The sequence below is a fragment of the Vulpes lagopus genome, chromosome 6 (genome assembly GCF_018345385.1).
Source record: "Vulpes lagopus strain Blue_001 chromosome 6, ASM1834538v1, whole genome shotgun sequence".
NCBI lineage: Eukaryota > Metazoa > Chordata > Mammalia > Carnivora > Canidae > Vulpes > Vulpes lagopus.
Genome location: NC_054829.1, coordinates 78,091,874 through 78,112,511, shown reverse-complemented (window position 1 = coordinate 78,112,511; position 20,638 = coordinate 78,091,874). Strand labels below are relative to the sequence as shown.

At 38.8% G+C, this 20,638-nt stretch overlaps 1 protein-coding gene across 1 annotated transcript; it reads left to right on the top strand.

Moving 5' to 3' along the window:
- The first annotated feature begins 11,640 nt into the window (after positions 1-11,640).
- On the top strand, positions 11,641-12,660 carry LOC121493687 (ly6/PLAUR domain-containing protein 1-like). Its single transcript, XM_041759809.1, has one exon. It carries the CDS (start codon positions 12,067-12,069, stop codon positions 12,484-12,486), a length of 420 nt encoding a protein of 139 aa, XP_041615743.1. The 5' UTR covers positions 11,641-12,066; the 3' UTR covers positions 12,487-12,660.
- Positions 12,661-20,638: the final 7,978 nt, after the last annotated feature.

Genomic DNA, 20,638 nt, shown 5'->3' with positions numbered 1-20,638 from the left:
GCCAGACCTGGCTATCACCCTTAATGTCAACCAAGTGTTAACCATTTATCATCTGGAAGCAGTATTGAGCTTTGTATATATTTGACTTGAATGGAGTGGTCACCTTTTTTCAGAGATCCCCAGGCCAGAGTGACCCTCTCCCATACTGGTATCTTGACTCTGTTGATTTTTGTCACCCTTGCTTTTTACCTCTACAGTTTCTGCTTCATAGGAGGTTCCCACACTTTTTGTTATATGAATCACTGCCTTTTGGTTATTACTGAAAAATTAATTCTAAGAATCTGGAAAGTACTAAGGGGGCTAACTGGGAAATATATAGTTAGCTAGTTTTACAAAATTACAACTACATATATCTTGTATTTGAATTCTGCTTTTCTCACTTCATATTACATACTGAGCATTTTCCCAACTTATTAAATAAATGATTTTTAGTGGCTCCATAGAATTCCATTGTGCATCTGTATCATTATTTAATCAATCTCCTACTTAAGCATTTTTATTATTTTCAGGTTTTTTATATCATGTTAAAACAAATGATCTACACATGGATATCCAAAGAGATCTCTGACAATTTCATTCTATTAAATTCCCAAAAAGGGAATCACCGGATCAAAGCATAAAAAACATATTTAGGGCAGACTGAGACTCTTTAAATGAAAACTCCAAATCCCAATGGGAATGAAGAGTCATAGAAGATTGTCTAGTCCCTCAGGTTCCCCTGACCATGGGCAGGAAAAAAAAACTAGAGTGGGGAGGGGGGGTATGTTTTAGAATAGAACCCCCACCTCCCCACCCCCCCGCTAAAATGTTTTACCATTTAAACTGATTTCTAAAGACCTGCACCTGCCAGAGCATGTTAATCAATGTTGATGAAGTAGCTTCAGCTATCAGGGATGGCAGATGGGTAAACACACCTGGTCTCACACATTGCTAGCTTCAAGTTCTCCTTTAAAATGAGCAATGGGCACTAGGCACAAATGTAATCATCTTCTACATCCCTCTTTCAGCCTCACAGTGAGACATCAATTGACCTTTGCTCCGATTCCTAATTAAATTCTGAAATTATACCAAATCTGAAGAGCAGCTATTCAATGGAAATGAGAAATCTGTAAAGCATTAATACCATATAGATCCAAGAAGGTGGGAACAGCAAATTGCTCAGGTACTTGCAACATCAGCAAAACAAAGAAAGTAGGATTTTATGCAGACCCATCACAGCTGACAACTAGGAGTGATTTTTTTTTCTTGAATTTTGTACAACAATCATCTTCTGAGTGATTAATCTCCTACCCATACATATTAATCCTCAAAATACATATACACCTGTGATGTAAATCAAACTACCTCTTTTTCAGATAAAGCAAGGCAGACAGATTATTTCTTTTGTCTCAAATAATCTATTTCCTTCAACTTTTATTTGAATGCCTCCTACAAGCCAAACTTGTGTTCTGTTGGGAGGTCTGAAAAACTGATTAAGACAGGCTCTCTGACCTTGAGAAAGGCAACGTCTAGTCATGGAAGCAAAATTCTGATAATGTGCCCAAGCATACTTGGAGAACAGTAAAAGCAGCAATATATTGAGAAGGAAGTAAGCTAAACAAAGCCTTGAAGTCAACTTATGTGGATAGGCAAAACCTATGTATGCAAGAGGATTCTGATAACTGAAAAAAAATGACATATAAATGTGGATCTAATGCACAAATTCATTCTCACTATTGAACACTAAAGATGCATTAACACCCAAATCAAAGCTCATAAAGATGAATAACTATTCTTTGGATCTTTTTCAATGTAATAATTACTCTTCATAAAAGCTCACAGTAAACATCAATTTCCATGTAATTAAAATCAGTGTCTTTGTTCACATAATAGGATAATATTATGTCACTCAAGATGCTTGCAAAGAAGGACAGATTGAAATGGGCAGAGCTGTTTCCAATTACAAATGCCTTAGGAAAATAGTCAATGCTAGATACCTCAGTAATAGAGTAGAGATCACAGTGGGTTATCTAGATGCTTCCATTTCCCTGCTCCCTTTTCTGTCCTCAGATCTTCCCCATTTGCTATTTACTCCTTTCACCTGGACCTGAAGAGTCAGAAAGGTGAGGTCAAACATCAGTGTTGCTACTCCATAGCAGTTCTAATGGAAGGGTTTGATAGAAGATAATACTGAAGGATATAAAATAATATAATGTTTGGAAATTTTCAGGGAATTTTCATTATTTTTTATACTTCCAGATCTTTGTTTTTAAAAGCTTTATTTATTTACTTGAGAGACAGAGCATGCATGTGCATGCAAGAATGACTGGGAAAGAGCAGTGGGAGAGGGAGAGAGGGAATTCTCAAGCAAACTCCCTGAGGAACATAGAGCTCCACAAAGGGCTCAATCCCAAGATCCTGAGATCATGACCTGAGCCAAAATCAGGATTCAGAAGCTTAACCAGCTGAGTGACCTGGGCACCTCTGATACTTCCAGGGCTTTTTACCTGAAGACTGAGAAGTTAGTTATTGCTGTCACTAAGTATGAATAAGCTTGAGTTTTCTAAAATTTTAAGAACGTCTAATCACTATTCAAATGTAAGCTGCTTGTCCTACATTTTTAGAGGAATCCAGAAAGTCCACAGTTCATACTTTGCTTCAGAAAATTGAATGAATGTCACTGTCATGGAACATTTTCATGCAATAATGGTCTCCCTGCTGCTGGATAGCTGCTGAAGCAAATCCACTGATGAGAAATGAGGAAGTGAAGCAGTGTGTATTTCCAGAGCCACAAACACTGACCCCTTCAAGGCATTCAATTGTTCTGACTTTGTTTCTATTATCGGGAAGTGAGTGACGAAGAATGAATCATGGTAAGTCAATAGATGTGCTCGCCTCGGCAGCACATATACTGAAAATGGTTAGTCAATAGATCCTGGTGGGATCCACAGATGCTTTTGCATCATACCCTTACTTGAGGGCTGCTGTCCAAAAGGCTGTCTTATAAAGCAGAACCATAGACAGAGCGGCACTCCTGCCAGAGAGAAGGCAGTCTGCTCTGGCTGTATCATCTATTTTACATTATTGATCAATTTTGATTCATCTTCATTTCTGATGCTATCTCTGGTTGAAGAAACGGCTCAGCAATTTGGAATCACATAGCTATCTGAATCAGCTGTCGCAATACTGGTATAAGAGTATCATCTATAAGCTGACACTTCTTATTGTGCTGGATCAAAGAGTTACTATGTCACACATTGATTGCTAAGATTTAATGCTCTATGATTCAACTGTTCATATCTATCCCACGGAGCCATTCATTTCCTGCTGGCTGGAAGTCCATCCAAGAAGACAAAATTCCTGTCTCAGCATTATCTTGTAAAGTAAAATCTGGAGCATGTGCTTCTAATTCCTACTCCATTCACTTTACAATCTTTGTAAATCTTTGTAAAAAAGGATTCTTGTAAAAAAGGAAGGGAATGCATTTCCCTACATTGTTGAACTCTGACTTTATAATAGACCTACAGCATTGTCATAAAATTTTAATATCTTCAACACAAAAAGAAAACACACTCCCCAAATCTTGGGAGTTGGGAACAAAAAGACTTCAAAAGAACTAGTATAGCAAATTCTTATATTTAGCTAATTCACCAGCTGTTCCCATTTCCTTTCTCCCTTTCTGTCTTCTACTACATAGCCAGTATGTGCTTTTCTCAGCATCCCTTGAAGCTGGTATAGCCTTGTGACACAGTGTTGGCCAATGAAATGTAAACTAATGTATGAGCTTAAAAGTGTCCTTAAAAATTATCTTGGAAAGAAGGAAGGGAGGGAGGAAGGGAGAAAGAAGGAAGGAAAGAAGGAAAAGTAGAAAGAAAAAAATCCTTTCCCTCAATCCTGCATCTCTATATATCCTTCCTCTCACCATCAATATTCTGGAAAGAGTACACACCCCATAGTAAACAATCTCCCTGAATTGACTTAATAGCACTAATTTTCTCCTGTCTAAGCTTTCACTTTGGGATCTATCCCATTCCTTAGAGTCCTAAGCTTGTGGGAAGCCGATCCTATTCCCAAAGGTTGTTTCATACTCCTTGCTAAAGTGATTAGCTTCAAATGAACAAGTTTAGGCAAATTTGGAATCTCCTGGTCATAACAGGTCAGGAACGGGAAGGTAATTTTGGTTTTCTCTCTCTTCTAAGAAAACCTCTAAAAGGCCACCCACATGTTTTCTCTTTCTGGATCTTTGGAGTCATTGCTGCAGTCATTTTGTCACTAGGAAGGAAACTAGGCTTGAAATAAACTAACATTATAGAACACAGAATTGCAAGGTGAAAACAAAGTTTTTATTTTATTTTTACTTTTTTATTTATATAGTCATGATAGAGAGAGAGAGGGAGGAAGAGAGAGAGAGGCAGAGACACAGGCATTGGGAGAAGCAGGCTCCATGCCAGGAGCCGGACGCAGGACTTGATCCCGGGACTCCAGGACCACACCCTGGCCCAAAGGCAGGCGCTAAACCACTGAGCCACCCAGGGATCCCCTGAAAACAAAGTTTTTAGATGACGCTGTTGAAACTAACTTCTGTTCTCCTCTGAACTTTTCAGGTGTGTGAGGCAATGAACTCCCTTATAATTTGGATTCAGTCTACTGTGATTAGACACCATTTTTTAAAAATTCCACACCATAGCACCTCCTAAATATGTTCTTTATCTGCCTCCTCTCTTTTCCCAATTGTCATTGCTCATGTTCAAGCCTTATCACTCTTCTCCTTGATTTTACAATATACTACCTAGAAATTTAATTTAATTAAATTTAATTAGAGAAATTAAATTTAATTTCTCTTCCATTCAATATGTTGATTACACAGCAACCAGATATTCATTTCAATATGGAAATCTGACCATCACAGTTCCTTGCTCCAGACTCTTCATGCATTCCCACTGTATAAAGATGAAATTTAAATCCCCAATCCTATTATACAAATAGGAGTTTGAAATCTTACTTGGATTATTGGATCTTCTATATGATAAATAATAAATATGATAAATATATTATAAATAATTAAAATAACAATCATTTAAAAAATTGACTAAGCCCTTTAGGTGGCCTCTCCATGACACTTAGTGCCTGAGAGATATTTTCATAACTGTAGCAGATATTATTTTTGTCTTCCTAGAATACTTTCCTAATCTACTCCTTTTTTTTTTAAATTGTGGCCCAGTTTTTTTCTCCCAAGAATTTGACTTTTGAGCAAATACATTTAGAACCTACATGAGTAATCTGATGTAAACATGATTGACAACCACATCTGTGAGCTCCTGAGGCTAGAAATCGGAAGCTACCTTGTTTCTTGTCCTTTTCAAAGCTTCCTAAAAGTTTGGTGGTTCAGTTCTTCCTTCTATTTTGTAGCCTACCTCTAGTATCTTTCCAATAAACCCCCCTTACTTGTTATGTTAATCAGAAATGGGTCTATTTCTTGTAATCACAGAATTTTAACTCAGAGTACTTTGATATATGCAAATTTATAGCTATCACACTACCATATAATGTAAAAGGAATATGTATTATTATTGATTTATAAGGCATGCTATTTCTCACCATGCCAGGAAATACATAGCCCATCGCTTGACATATAGAAGAGAAAGAATATTTGAAGAATGAGTGTACTTCTGGAGGGGAGGAAGATAGTGGCGGAGTAGGAGGACCCTAGGCTCATCTTATCCCACAAACACAGTAACTCTCGATTATCCCAAATACCCCAGAAATTAACCGAAAGACTGATGGAAGAAAGGGATAGAAGAGGCCACATCAAAGAAGGTAGGAAATGCATAGATATGGTTTAGGGGAGAAAGAGATCACGGATACTACAGAGGGCAGGGAGCTGTAGTCACAGAGAAGGGTGAAAGAGGAACACAAAAGGGAACTCACAAGGGAAATGCTTCCCCAAAGCCACTGGCTTAGAAAATGAGAAGTGCTGAATTTCATGATTCTTGCAACCTTAAAGCTCCAGGCTTAAAGCTTGGACTTTTAAAGGTCAGCTTGCTTGGCTAGGATAGAGTCTTGAGGGCATTGTGCTTCTCCTGGAGAGGAGGCAGGCAAACTACCCAAGGACAGACAGCATGGAAACCGTAACCTGAAAATCGCTTGGAGGCACAATGGGGGAGATTATTCACTCTTCTAAGAGTGCATCTCTGAGAGGCAGTATTCCAGGAGATGCTTCTCTGAGAACAATAAATATAATATGCCATTTTCCTCCTCCACCCTTCAGCATAAACACACCCACCTGATGAAAGCAGCTGAGCATGGACACTGGCTGCCTAACTTGTTTACACCAAACCCCATCCCCCTGTGCTCTGCCACAGTTGCTCTTTTAAGCCAGTATTGTCTCAGTCCCAGCATGGCAGGCCCCTCTGCCAGAAACCAGCACAAAAACCTGCCCACACCATGTCTCCAGACCAGAGAGTTCTGCAGGGCTTCAGTTCTGGTAGAGTTGGTGTCAAGTCTCATTTCACAAACAGACCAAAGCACACCTAGTTAAAACTTGCCACATTTAGGCAAGGGATAAAATAGTCCCACAAGGAGAGCCTCTGTAGATGACTGGCCTAAAGGACAGAGTGGCCACAACACAATAGCAGAGTATATGCAACACACTCCAGAAACATTCCCTGAAGCACCAGATCTTGGGCATTACATGACCTCTTCTTCATAAGGCCATTACTTTCAGGACCAGAAGACATAACTGGCTGTTCTAATAGAGAGAAGAAGGCAGAGATTAGAAAAAAATAACAAGAGAGAGGAATTTACCCCAAATGAAAGAACAAGATAAGGCCATGGGCAGAAATTTAAGCAAAACAGATATAAGTAACATATCTGATAGAAAAATTAAAGCAACAATCATAAGGATATTCACTGGGCTTGAGAAAAGAATAGAAGACATCAGGGAGACCCTCACCACAAAGATAAAAAGGTTAAAAAAGAAACAATCAGAAATGAAGAATGCAATAAATGAGATTGGAAACAGACTTGATGTAATGAACAGCGGGTGGGAAGAAGCAGAGGAATGAATCAGTGACCTAGAAGACAAAGTAATGGAAAATAATGAAGCTGAACAAAAGAAAGAAAGAAGAATTATAGAACATAATAATAGACTTGGGGAATTAAGTGACTCCATTAAGCAAAATAACATTTGTATAATAGGAATCCCAGACGAATAAGTGAGAAAGGGCAGTCCAGATGGCTTAGTAGTTTAGTGCTGCCTTTGGCCCAGGGCCTGATTCTGGAGACCCGGGATGTCAGGCTCCCTGCATGGGGCCTGCTTCTCCCTCTGCCTGTGTCTCAGCCTCTCTCTCTCTCTCTCTCTCATGAACAAATAAATTTAAAAATCTTTTTTAAAAAAGATTTTTAAAAATGAGATTGAAAAGGAGACAGAAACTTCATTTCAAGAAATAATAGGAGAAAACTTCCTTAATCTGGGAAAGGAAACTAATATCCAGATGAGGAGGCACAGAAAAAATCCCATCAAAATCAACAAAAGCAGACCAACACCAAGACATATTGTAATTAAATTTGCAAAATAAAATGATAAAAAATCTTAAAAGCAGAAAGACAAAAGAAGTTTTAACATACAAGGGAAAACCCATAAATCTTGCTGGAAATTTATCAACAGAAACTTGGCAAGCCAGAAGAGAGTGGCATGATATATTCACAGTACCAAATGGGAAAAATCTGCAGCCAAGAATCCTCTATCCTCTATCTATTCAGAACAGGAGAGATGAAGAGTTTCCCAAACAAACAAAAACTAAATGAGCTTGAGCTCATCAATAAGCCTGCAAGAAATATCAAAGGGAACTCTTTAAGTCCAAAGGAGAGACTAAACATGATAAAGACCAGAAAGGATCAGAGAAAACCTCCAGATACAATAAGAAAACAAGTAATAAAATGGCAACAAATGCATATCTATCAATAATTACTTTGAATGTAAAGGGACTAAGATGTTCCAATCAAAAGATAAGGGTGTCAGAATAGATACAAAGAGAAACCTAAGATCCATCTATATGCTGCCTACAGGAGACTCATTTTAGACTGAAAGACAACTGCAGATTGAAAGTGTGTGTGTGTGTGTAGGGCGCGGGGGGGGGGGGACATTTATTATGCAAATGAACATTAAAAGAAAGTCAGAGTAGAAATATTTATATCAGACAAATTGACTTTAAGACAAGGACTAAAGAAAGGCATTATATAATCAAAAAGAGGACAATCCAACAAGAAGATATAACAATTGTAAATATTTAGGCAATCAACATGGAAGCACCCAAATATATAAAATAATTCATAAGAAACATAAAGGAACTAATTGGTAATAACACAATAATAGTATGGGACTTCAACACCTCACATCAATGGATAGATCATCTAAATAGAAAATAAGCAAGGAAATAATGGCTTTCAATGACACACTGAACAGATGGGCTTAAGAGATATATTCAGAATATTCCATCCTAAAACAGCAGAATACACAGACTTTTCAAGTGCACATGGAACATTCTCCATAAGGTATCACATATTAGGCCACAAAACAGGCCTCAACAAATACAAAAAGATTTAAATGATACCATGCACTTTTTCTGACTACAATACTATGAAACTAGAAGTCAACCACAAGAAAAAAGTTTGGAAAGACCATAAATACATGGAAGTTAAACAACATGCTACTAAGCATCAACCAAGAAATCAAAGAAGAAATAAAAACTTACATGGAAACAAATGAAAATGAAAACACAAGTCCATAACCTTTGGGATGCAGCAAAAGCTGTCCTAAGAGGAAAGTATATAGCAATATAGGCCTACCTCAAGAAACAAGAAAAATCTCAAATAAACAATCTAACCTTATACCTAAAGAACTAGAAAAAGAACAATAAGCAAAATCTAAAGCCAGCAGAAGGAAGGAAATAATAAAGGTTAGAGCAGAAATAAATGATATAGAAACTAAAAACAACAGATCAATGAAACAAGGAGCTGATTCTTTGAAAAAAATTAATAAAAATAATAAACCTCTAGCCAAACTTATCCAAAAAAAAGGAGAAAGGGCCAAAATAAATAAAATCATAAATGAGAAAGGAGAAATAACAACACAGAAATACAAACAACTATAAGAGAATATTATGAAAAACTGTATGTCAACAAATTGGACAACCCGGAAGAAATGGGTAAATTCTTAGAAACATACAAACTACCAAAACTGAAACAGGAAGAACTAGAAACCTTGAACAGACCCATAACCAGCAAAGAAACTGAATTAGAAATCAAAAATCTCCCAACAAACCAAAGTCCAGGGCTAGAGGGCTTCACAAGGGAATTGTACCAAACATTTAAAGAAGAGTTGATACCTATTCTCAAACAGTTCCAAAAAACAGAAAAGGAAGGAAAAGTTCCAATTACATTCTATGAGGCCAACATTATCCTGATGCTAAAACCAGATAAAGACTATACTATAAAAGAGAACAATAGGTCAATATTCCTGATGAACATGGATGTAAAATACCTCAATTAAATACTAGCAAACCAAATCCAACAATACATTAAAAAAAATCATTAACCATGATCAAGTGGGATTTTTTTTCCTGGGATGCAAGTGTAGTTCAATATTCTCAAATCAATCATTGTGATACATCACATTAATAAAAGAACCGTATGATCCTTTCAATAGATGCACAGAAAGAACTTGACAAAGTATAACATCCATTCATGATAAAAACCCTTAACAAAGTAGGTTCAGAGGGAACATACCTCAACACAATAAAGGCCATATATGAAAAATCCACAGCTAATATCACCCTCAATGGGGAAAAACTGAAAGCTTTTCCTCTGTGGTCAAGAACAAGACAGGGATGTCCACTCTCACCTCACCTCACCACTTTATTTAACATAGTACTGGAAGTCCTAGCCACAGCAATCAGACAACAAAAAGAAATAAAAGGTATCCAAACCGGCAAGGAAGAAGTCAAACTTTCACTACTTGCATCTGACATGATACTGTATCTAGAAAACCTGAAAGACCACCAAAAACTGATAAACAAATTCAGTAAAATCACAGTATACAAAACCAATGTACAGAAACCTGTTGCTTTTCTATACACCAATAATGAAGCAGCAGAAAGAGTAATTAAGGAATCAATCCCATTTACAATTGCACCAAAAACAGTAAGATACCTAGGAATAAACCTAATCAAAGAGATAAAAGACCTGTACTCTGAAAACTATAAAACACTGATGAAAGAAATTGAAAATGACACCAAAAAAATGGAAAAACATTCCATACTTATGAATTGGAAGAAAAAAATATTGTTAAAATGTTTATACCACCCAAAGCAATCTAATTTAATGCAATCCCTATCAAAATACCAATAGCATTTTTCACAGAGCTACTACAAACAAACCTAAAATGTGTATGGAGGCACAAAAGACTCTGAATAGCCAAAACAACCTTGAAAAACAAAAGCAAAGCTGAAGGCATCACAATTCCAGACTTCAAGTTATATTAGAAACCTGTATATTAATCAAAACAGTATGGTACTAGCAGCACAAAAATAGATACACAGGTCAACAGAACAGAACAGAAAACCCAGAAGTGAATCCACAACTATAGGGTCAATTAATCTTCAACAAAACAAAAAAAGAATATCCAATGGGAAAAGGACAGTCTCTTCAACAAATGATGTGGATAAACTGGACAGCAACATGAAACTGAACCACTTTCTTATACCATACAAAAATAAATTCAAAATGGATTAAACACCTAAATGTGAGACCTGAACAGGAATTTATCTGGCAAAGTGGTAGGGAAGAATTACTCTAACACATACAAAAGCTAGAGGACAGAAAGCATGGTATCTTTGGGAAACAACCTCAAATAAATCAGTATGCATGGAACTTAGAGTAGGGTTAAATGGGATAAGGCTAGAAAGGCAAGTTACAGCTTATTATTGTGGGTATTGAAGGGCAAGGCAACGTGCAATCAACCAAGGATCCTCAACAATGGAGTGATACAATCAGATACACCACACTGTCTTCCTTGGGGAGAATGGGGTAAGAAGGGAGAATCTACAGAGAGGAAAACAACTTAAGAGCTCTACTGTCCAATGTTAGAACCGTCAGCCACGTGTGGCTATTGAGCTATTCAGATATGGTCAGCACAAATTGAGATGGCTGAAAGTAAAACATACACCCTGGATTTCAAAAACTTAGTATAAAAATAATAGTGTAAAATATCAATAATTTATATATATACATATAATACTGATTATATGTTGAAGTGATAGTATTTTTGATACATTGGACTAAAAATATATTATGAAAACTAATTTCACCTACTTTATCTTGCATTTTTAATGCAGCTACCAGAAATTTTAAAATTACATACATGATTTGGGTTTGTGGCTGGCCTTGTATTGTGTCACATTGAACAGTGCTAAATTAAAGGGCTATTTCAGCAATCTGTATAATATACGATGATGAAGGCTTAAGTTAGACACAATTTGAAGTGGACTTATTTAAGAGATACATAGAATTGGGATAATTAGGTCACATTGATGGCTGGATGAGAAAAGAGAAATGAATGGGCAGCATAGCAGAAGACGCAGTGATGCCAGCCAAAAACCGCCAGGGTTCCAAGGTCTGCGTGAGGTAACGGATGAGGGTTAAAGACGCAGGATGATGTTAATTTAAGAGGAAAAAGTGACTTCAGGCATTCTGAAAGGAAGGGAACTGAATTCTCCAAAGACAGAAGGGGACCTCTGGATGAGTGGCCCGCAGGCAAACCCACCACCGGAAAGCAGCTCACAGAAGAAGCGACAGCGGGTCGAGTCGTGGGGCAGTCAGTAGCATCCCAACTCCTGAGCGGAGTCTCCGAGCTCACCAGCGCTGAGCGAGGCGCCGTGATCCACTCACCCGGCTGGACGAAGGACGTGGGGGACATCTCTTTACACTGTACCCTGATCACATTTAACCGCTAAGGCTCTCGGTAGAGAAAAGACAGGAATTTTGGACTCTGATGCGCCCGCCCTCCTCCGGCTCCGCGGCTCCGGGAGGATGTGGGTCCTCGGCTTCGCAGCAACTTTTTGCGGATTGTTCTTGCTCCAAGGCTCTGCGCTGCAGATCCAGTGTTACCAGTGTGAAGAATTCCAGCTGAACAACGACTGCTCCTCCCCCGAGTTCATCGTGAATTGCATGGTGAACGTTCAAGACATGTGCCAGAAAGAAGTGATGGAGCAAAGCGCGGGGATCATGTACCGCAAGTCGTGTGCATCATCAGCAGCCTGCCTCATCGCCTCCGCCGGGTACCAATCCTTCTGCTCCCCTGGGAAACTGAACTCAGTGTGCATCAGCTGCTGCAACACCCCTCTTTGCAACGGGCCCCGGCCCAAGAAACGGAGCAGTTCGGCCTTGGCTCTGGGGCTCCCCACCACCATCCTGCTCCTCCAGTTAGCCCTCCTCTGGGCTCACTGCTGAAGGTGAAGGAGACCCCCGCGCCTCCTGCATCGTGCTTGGGGCCCTCGCTCCCCCGCTTCTCCTGGGTGTCCTTTGATTCTGGGGTGGGAGGGGAGTAGGATCACCATCTTCCGTTCCTTTGCCAGTGAAAGAGCTCCGTGTGAAACATTTTTGTAAGCCCTGAATAAATTCGGTCTGAATATTCAAAAAAAAACAAAAAAACAAAACAAAACAAAACAAAACAAAAAAACGACTTAAGGATGGATCCAGGCATCTGGCTTGGGCAACTGAGTGGATATTAGTGATCTTTAATAAGATAGGAGAGGAGCTGGAGGAGCAGATTTAAGAGGACGATATTGAGTTCACTTTTGGATAACTGATTCTGAAGGCCTCAATACCCAGGTTGGAAAAGCTAAGTAGGCAGATGGACACATGGATGTGGAGCTCAGGAGACAATGCTGTTAGATTTGCATATTTGGGCAATATCAGACTACAAGTGACGTTTAAGGTCATGGGTACAACTGAGAGTGCCCAGAGAGGGAAGAGGATTGAGGAGTAACCAGTAGCAAATACAGACTTCACAGGCTATATGCAAATACTAACATATACTCTGAGATAAATTGTGTTGTGAATAACATTAGTCTTACAAGACATTCCTAAGAAAAAAAATTCTGGGGGTGCCTGGGTGGCTCAATCAGTTAAGCATCTGCCTTCAGCTCAGGTCATGATCTCGGGGTCCTGGGAGTGAGCCCCATACTGGGCTCCATGCTCAGCAGGGAGTCTGCTGCTCCCTCTCCCTCTGCCCCTCTCCCCACCCCCACCCCCGCTGCACTCATGAGCTCTCTCCTCTCTCAAATAAATAAAAATCTTTTTTCAAAAAAGAAAAGAAAAAATTCTGTGGCAAAATATGAAAATTATATAGGGATTATATAATATGCACTAACATATTAATACATTAAAGATTCTGAGAAGTCGGGTAAAGAAATCTCTTTAGCATTTTCATCATATGTGATTACAGAAACCTTCTTCCCAATAATACTTGTTAATATCTTTAAGAAATACACTTTGAGAAGTATTTTTCTATGGTAATCTAACCCTTTAGTAGGATAAAAGGTCAAATAAAGTATATCTAAAGCATAACCTTTAGGGCAGATTTACAAAAAAAAATACTTTGGAATTTTGTCAAATAGATAGATATACTTTTCATATCTAGGTTCCTCTATGCAAGCCCCAGCAAATTTGGGGGCATTTTAATGCTGTCTAGAATTCGAAGTGCTTGAAATAAAATACCAGATTCCCTACAGTTTACTCTCAATGCTAGAGAATCTGTAAACTTAAAACAGAAAAATTCTTTCTTTTTTTTTAAAGATTTTATTTATTCATGAGAGACAGAGAGAGAGAGAGAAAGAGAGAGAGAGAGAGAGGGGCAGAGACACAGGCAGAGGGAGAAGCAGGCTCCATGCAGGGAGCCTCATGTGGGACTCCATCCCAGGACTCCAGGATCATGCCCTGGGCCCAAGGCAGGCGCTAAACCGCTGAGCCACCCAGGGATCCCCCAAAAGAAAAATTCTTCTTTAAGTTTGAATATGGGATATCTGATGATCTGGTAAAAGATGATCTCATGAAAACAAAGTTTAAAGGACAAAAAAAAAAATTCTCAAGGCAGCCACTGAAATTGTCAAGAAGCAAAAAGTTGGGGATTTTTTTCTTATAAACTGCTTATTTAGCCAAAAAATGTACAAGCTACTATAATTTATATTACTTGTGGTGCCTTTGGTGTGTGGGTTCAGAAAATGAGTTGGGTAATAACACATCTTATAAGAGGAGCAGATGGCATAATAATTTCCCTTGCTTAGCAACTACTATGCCATCCACTTATGGGCACTGCCTTGAGTCCCATGCTAATTAATATGCAGTAGAACATTTCACCTACTTTATCTTGCATTTTTAATGCAGCTACCAGAAATTTTAAAATTACATACATGATTTGGGTTTGTGGCTGGCATTATATTGTGTCACAGAACATTTAACAATAAGAAGCTCCAACTTGTCAATAGTCTAGGTATAAGAGTCAGGAAGTACACAAATAACAGAATTCCTAAACAGAGGAATTCAAGCTTAAATTTTTTTCTTTGGATTTAAGGTATCTTGAAATGCTGTAGTTTTTTAAACCACTTTAAAAACTGAATCATGATTGGATGTTAACTAGACTTGCTGTGGCGATCATTTTACTATATATATATATATATATATATATATATATATATATATATAGAGAGAGAGAGAGAGAGAGAGAGAGAGAGTCATTGTATTGTACATCTGGAACTAATATAATGTTGTATGTCAATTATACCTCAAAATTATAAAAAACTGGAATCATGCCATCACTTTGTATTTATGTAGTATATTTTGCAGGAGATGTTGAATAAATTGGATCTTATTTTCGGTAAAAAAATTCCTACACAATAGATAAGGAGTTAAGGGAGGAAGAAAAACACTGGACATTATCTAGTGCTTGGACTCACTAGTTGATTGACCTGGAGTAAAAACTTATCAAGTTTCTATTTCTGCATTAGTAAATTAATAATAATACCAGTCCTACCCACTGCACATATCAAAATTATTTTTTTATCAAAATTATTAAGTCATAATACATATGGTTGTTGTGAGGACCAAAACAAAACAACAGATCTTACTAGAAATGTAAGCTCCTTAAATGCACAGATTTTTGTCTTTTTTTCGGTTCAATGCTATATCCTTAATACCTAGAAGTATACCTGGCAAATAGTGAATACTCAGTGAATGCTATAAAAATGCTTTTACTATTATAGAGATGCAATGTATTATATGTAAGATATCATTATTATTTACTATACCATGGAAAGCAAAAAAGGCAGAAAGAGGGTATCTTGCTCAAGTTATTTCTTAAGTCAGAATGGAATTAAGGCTGACTTTTGAGGTGTAGGCATTGTATTTATCTGGTCATTCAGCAATTTTTCAAGAGTGCATACTATATGCCAGGCATGGTGCTAGGTACAGGATATATAGTGGTAAAAAATATATACATGACAGTCAGACATGAGACATAGGTATTAAACAAATGAACATACAAATAAATTTTAACAAGAGCTATAAAGAATGAACAGCATCTGATGGGAGAATGAGAGTGAGGGTTTCCTAATTTACATCTAGACTAAAAGTTTAAGCTAAAATTTATCAACAAAAACAGTTCATTTTGACAAGATGTGTATTTTAAGAGAATGTTCAGTCATTTTTATACATATCGCTATTTCCAGCTATCACCAAATCAGAAGAAACTTAGTATCATCTATAACCATCCAAGACAGACCTATTAAAATAAAAATTTGGAAAAAAATGACAGCATTATTCACTCACCCTTGTCATTTTAGTTTTCACAATTTGATTCTCATTGATATTTGCTGACCTTAATATTAAAACTCAGCTATAAGTCTCAAACACTCCTTCAAAATTATATACTATCCTAAAAACAAACTTACACCATTTCTTAATTACTTTTTGTAGGAACTCAAAGGATCCCATTGTTTTTAATTTTATTCTTTTAAAATATTGAGAGTTATTGTTGTTATACTCAAACATTATTTTCCCATGGGAACATATATTTGTTAAGTGATTAGCTTTCTCATTGAAAGAGGATTTCTCCCAACTACAGACATGTAACAAAGGCTCTGATTTATTTTTCCTTTGAATTATCAATGAATCCATTGAGATGATTTGACAAGTCCATCTGCTTTTAATGGTTAATTTAGGCTTTTAATTTATGCAAAATTGCTTTCTACCTTGCAGGCAATATTGGGAGAAGAGTAAGAGTTGAAATCAATCCCTTATTTTAAAATGAAGATAAAGAGAGGGAACATTGTAGTTAGGATTAAAGGGCAACTATTGGTAAATATGTGTGACATAGTCGACAGTTAAAATTTTAGGGTCAGATACTGGCAATTATCAGTAACTTTTTGAAAACCTAAAAAAATAATACTAAGGGCAGAACCATTTTACCAAACAATTTAAGAGAAAAGAATAATTAAATGTTTGTGGGAAAAAATGGATTTATATAAAAGCAGTGGAGGTAGAAAAAATGGATTTAACTACTCATTAGAAAAGGTACGACAGATATTTAAAAATCTTGTAAAGGGTAAGTTTTCAGAAGCTTTCTGTTAAATAAAAGTTACTGTAGGGGGGGGAGGGGCAAGATGGCGGAGGAGCAGGGTCTCCAGGTCACCTGTCCTCAACAAATTACCTAGAAAACCATCCAATCATCCTGAAAATGTACGAATTCGGCCTGAGATTTAAAGAGAGACCATCTGGAACGCTGCAGTGAGAAGAGTTCGCGCCTCTATCAAGGTAGGAAGACGGGGAAAAAGAAATAAAGAAACAAAAGGCCTCCAAGGGGGAGGGGCCCCGCGAGGAGCCGGGCTGAGGCCGGGGCGAGTGTCCCCAGGACAGGAGAGCCCCGTCCCGGAGGAGCAGGAGCTGCACCGACCTTCCCCGAGGAAAGGGGCTCGCAGGGAGGTGGAGCAGGACCCAGGAGGGCGGGGATGCCCTCGGGCTCCCGGGGACACTAACAGGCACCTGCACACGGGGAGATGCGCCGAGCTCCCTAAGGGCTGCAGCACGGCGGGACCCGGAGCAGCTCGGAGGGGCTCGGGGGCGGCTCCGCGGAGGGGGCTGCGGGGCGGGAGCGCGAATCCACCAGCGCAGGACCCAGAGCACAGGGCGCCGGGACACAGCCCAGGATCCGGCCTCCCCCTGGGACAGGCAGAGGCCAGGAGGGCCCAGGACAGCAAGGACGCTCCTGCCCTGAGCTGAGCAGATCAGCGGCCCCGCCCCGGAGCCTCCAGGCCCTGCAGACGGAGAGCCCCGGAGCTACTGCGGGGGCTGACTCCAGGGCTGCAGAGCTGCCCGCGCCACTGGGGCTATTCCTCCTGGGGCCTCACGGGGTGAACAACCCCCACTGAGCCCTGCACCAGGCAGGGGGAGAGCAGCTCCCCCAAGTGCTAACACCTGAGAATCAGCACAGCAGGCCCCTCCCCCAGAAGACCAGCTGGACGGACCAGTTCCAGGGGAAGTCAAGGGACTTAAAGTACACAGAATCGGAAGATACTCCCCCGTGGTTTTTGTTTTTGTTTTTGTTTTGTTTTTGATTTTGGTTTTTTTGTGTTTTTTTTGTTTTGTTTTGTACTTTTTTTTTCTTTCTTTCTTCTTGATTTCTGATTGCTTCCCCCACCCCACCCCACCCCCTTTTTTTCTTTTTTCTCCTTTCTTTCTTTTTCTTTCTTTTTCTTCTCTTTTTCCCTTTTTTTCTTCTTTCTCTTTTTTCTTTTTCTCTTTTCTTTCCTTCTCTCTCTTTTTCTCCTTTTCCCAATACAGCTTGTTTTTGGCCACTCTGCACTGAGCAAAATGACTAGAAGGAAAACCTCACCTCAAAAAAAAGAATCAGAAACAGTCCTCTCTCCCACAGAGTTACAAAATATGGATTACAATTCAACGTCAGAAAACCAATTCAGAAGCACTATTTTACAGCTACTGGTGGCTCTAGAAAAAACCATAAAGGACTCAAGAGACTTCATGACTGCAGAATTTAGATCCAATCAGGCAGAAATTAAAAATCAATTAAATGAGATGCAATCCAAGCTAGAAGTCCTAACGACGAGGCTTGATGAGGTGGAAGAACGAGTGAGTGACATAGAAGACAAGTTGATGGCAAAGAGGGAAACTGAGGAAAAAAGAGACAGGCGATTAAAAGACCATGAGGATAGATTAAGGGAAATAAATGACAGCCTGAGGAAGAAAAACCTACGTTTAATTGGGGTTCCCAAGGGCACCGAAAGGGACAGAGGGCCAGAATATGTATTTGAACAAATCCTAGCTGAAAACTTTCCTAATCTGGGAAGGGAAACAGGCATTCAGATGCAGGAAATAGAGAGATCCCCCCCTAAAATCAACAAAAACCGTTCAACACCTCGACATTTAATAGTGAAGCTTGCAAATTCCAAAGATAAGGAGAAGATCCTTAAAGCAGCAAGAGAAAAAAAGTCCCTGAATTTTATGGGGAGAAGTATTAGGGTAACAGCAGACCTCTCCACAGAGACCTGGCAGGCCAGAAGGGGCTGGCAGGATATATTCAGGGTCCTAAATGAGAAGAACATGCAACCAAGAATACTTTATCCAGCAAGGCTTTCATTCAAAATGGAAGGAGAGATAAAGAGCTTCTGAGACAGGCAGGAACTGAAAGAATATGTAACCTCCAAACCAGCTCTGCAAGAAATTTTAAGGGGGACTCTTAAAATTCCCCTTTAAGAAGAAGTTCAGTGGAACAATCCACAAAAACAAGGACTGAATAGATATGTTGACACTAAACTCATATCTATCAATAGTAACTCTGAACCGTGAACGGGCTTAATGACCCCATCAAAAGGCGCAGGGTTTCAGACTGGATAAAAAAGCAGGACCCTTCTATTTGCTGTCTACAAGAGACTTTAGACAGATTTTAGATTAGATTAGACTTTAGATTTTAGACAGAAGGACACCTACAACCTGAAAATAAAAGGTTGGAGAACCATTTACCATTCAAATGGTCCTCAAAAGAAAGCAGGGGTTGCCATTCTTATATCAGATAAATTAAAATTTACCCCGAAGACTATAGTGAGAGATGAAGAGGGACACTATCTCATACTCAAAGGATCTATCCAACAAGAGGACTTAACAATCCTCAATATATATGCCCCAAATGTGGGAGCTGCCAAATATTTAAACCAATTAATAACCAAACTGAAGAAATTCTTAGATAATAATACACTTATACTTGGTGACTTCAATCTAGCTCTCTCTATACTAGATAGGTCTTCTAAGCACAACATCTCCAAAGAAACGAGAGCTTTAAATGATACACTGGACCAGATGGATTTCACAGATATCTACAGAACTTTACATCCAAACTCAACTGAATACACATTCTTCTCAAGTGCACATGGAACTTTCTCCAGAATAGACCACATACTGGGTCACAAATCGGGTCTGAACCGATACCAAAAGATCGGGATAGTTCCCTGTATATTCTCCGACCATAATGCCTTGAAATTAGAACTCAATCACAACAAGAAGTTTGGAAGGACCACAAACACGTGGAGGTTAAGGACCATCCTGCTAAAAGATGAAAAGGTCAACCAGGAAATTAAGGAAGAATTAAAAAGATTCATGGAAACTAATGAGAATGAAGATAAAACCGTTCAAAATCTTTGGGATGCAGCAAAAGCAGTCCTGAGGGGGAAATACATCGCAATACAAGCATCCATTCAAAAACTGGAAAGAACTCAAATTCAAAAGCTCACCTTACACATAAAGGAACTAGAGAAAAAGCAACAAATAGACCCCACCCCAAGCAGAAGAAGACAGTTAATTAAAATTCGAGCAGAACTCAATGATATCGAGACCAAAAGAACTGTGGAACAGATCAACAGAACCAGGAGTTGGTTCTTTGAAAGAATTAATAAGATAGATAAACCATTAGCCAATCTTATTAAAAAGAAGAGAGAGAAGACTCTAATTAATAAAATCATGAATGAGAAAGGAGAGATCACTACCAACACCAAGGAAATACAAACGATTTTAAAAACATATTATGAACAGCTGTACACCAATAAATTAGGAACTAGAAGAAATGGACGCATTCCTGGAAAGCCACAAACTACCAAAACTGGAGCAGGAAGAAATAGAAAACCTGAACAGGCCAATAACCAGGGAGGAAATTGAAGCAGTCATCAAAAACCTCCCAAGACACAAGAGTCCAGGGCCAGATGGCTTCCCAGGGGAATTCTATCAAACGTTTAAAGAAGAAATCATACCTATTCTACTAAAGCTGTTTGGAAAGATAGAAAGAGATGGAGTACTTCCAAATTCGTTCTATGAGGCCAGCATCACCTTAATTCTGAAACCAGACAAAGACCCCACCAAAAAGGAGAATTACAGACCAATATCCCTGATGAACATGGATGCAAAAATTCTCAACAAGATACTAGCCAATAGGATCCAACAACACATTAAGAAAATTATTCACCATGACCAAGTAGGATTTATCCCTGGGACACAAGGCTGGTTCAACACTCGTAAAACCATCAATGTGATTCATCATATCAGC

What these genes read in the sequence shown, in the direction of transcription:
- LOC121493687 (XM_041759809.1), top strand. Translation starts at nt 12,067, where the DNA reads ATGTGGGTCCTCGGCTTCGCAGCAACTTTTTGCGGATTGTTCTTGCTC.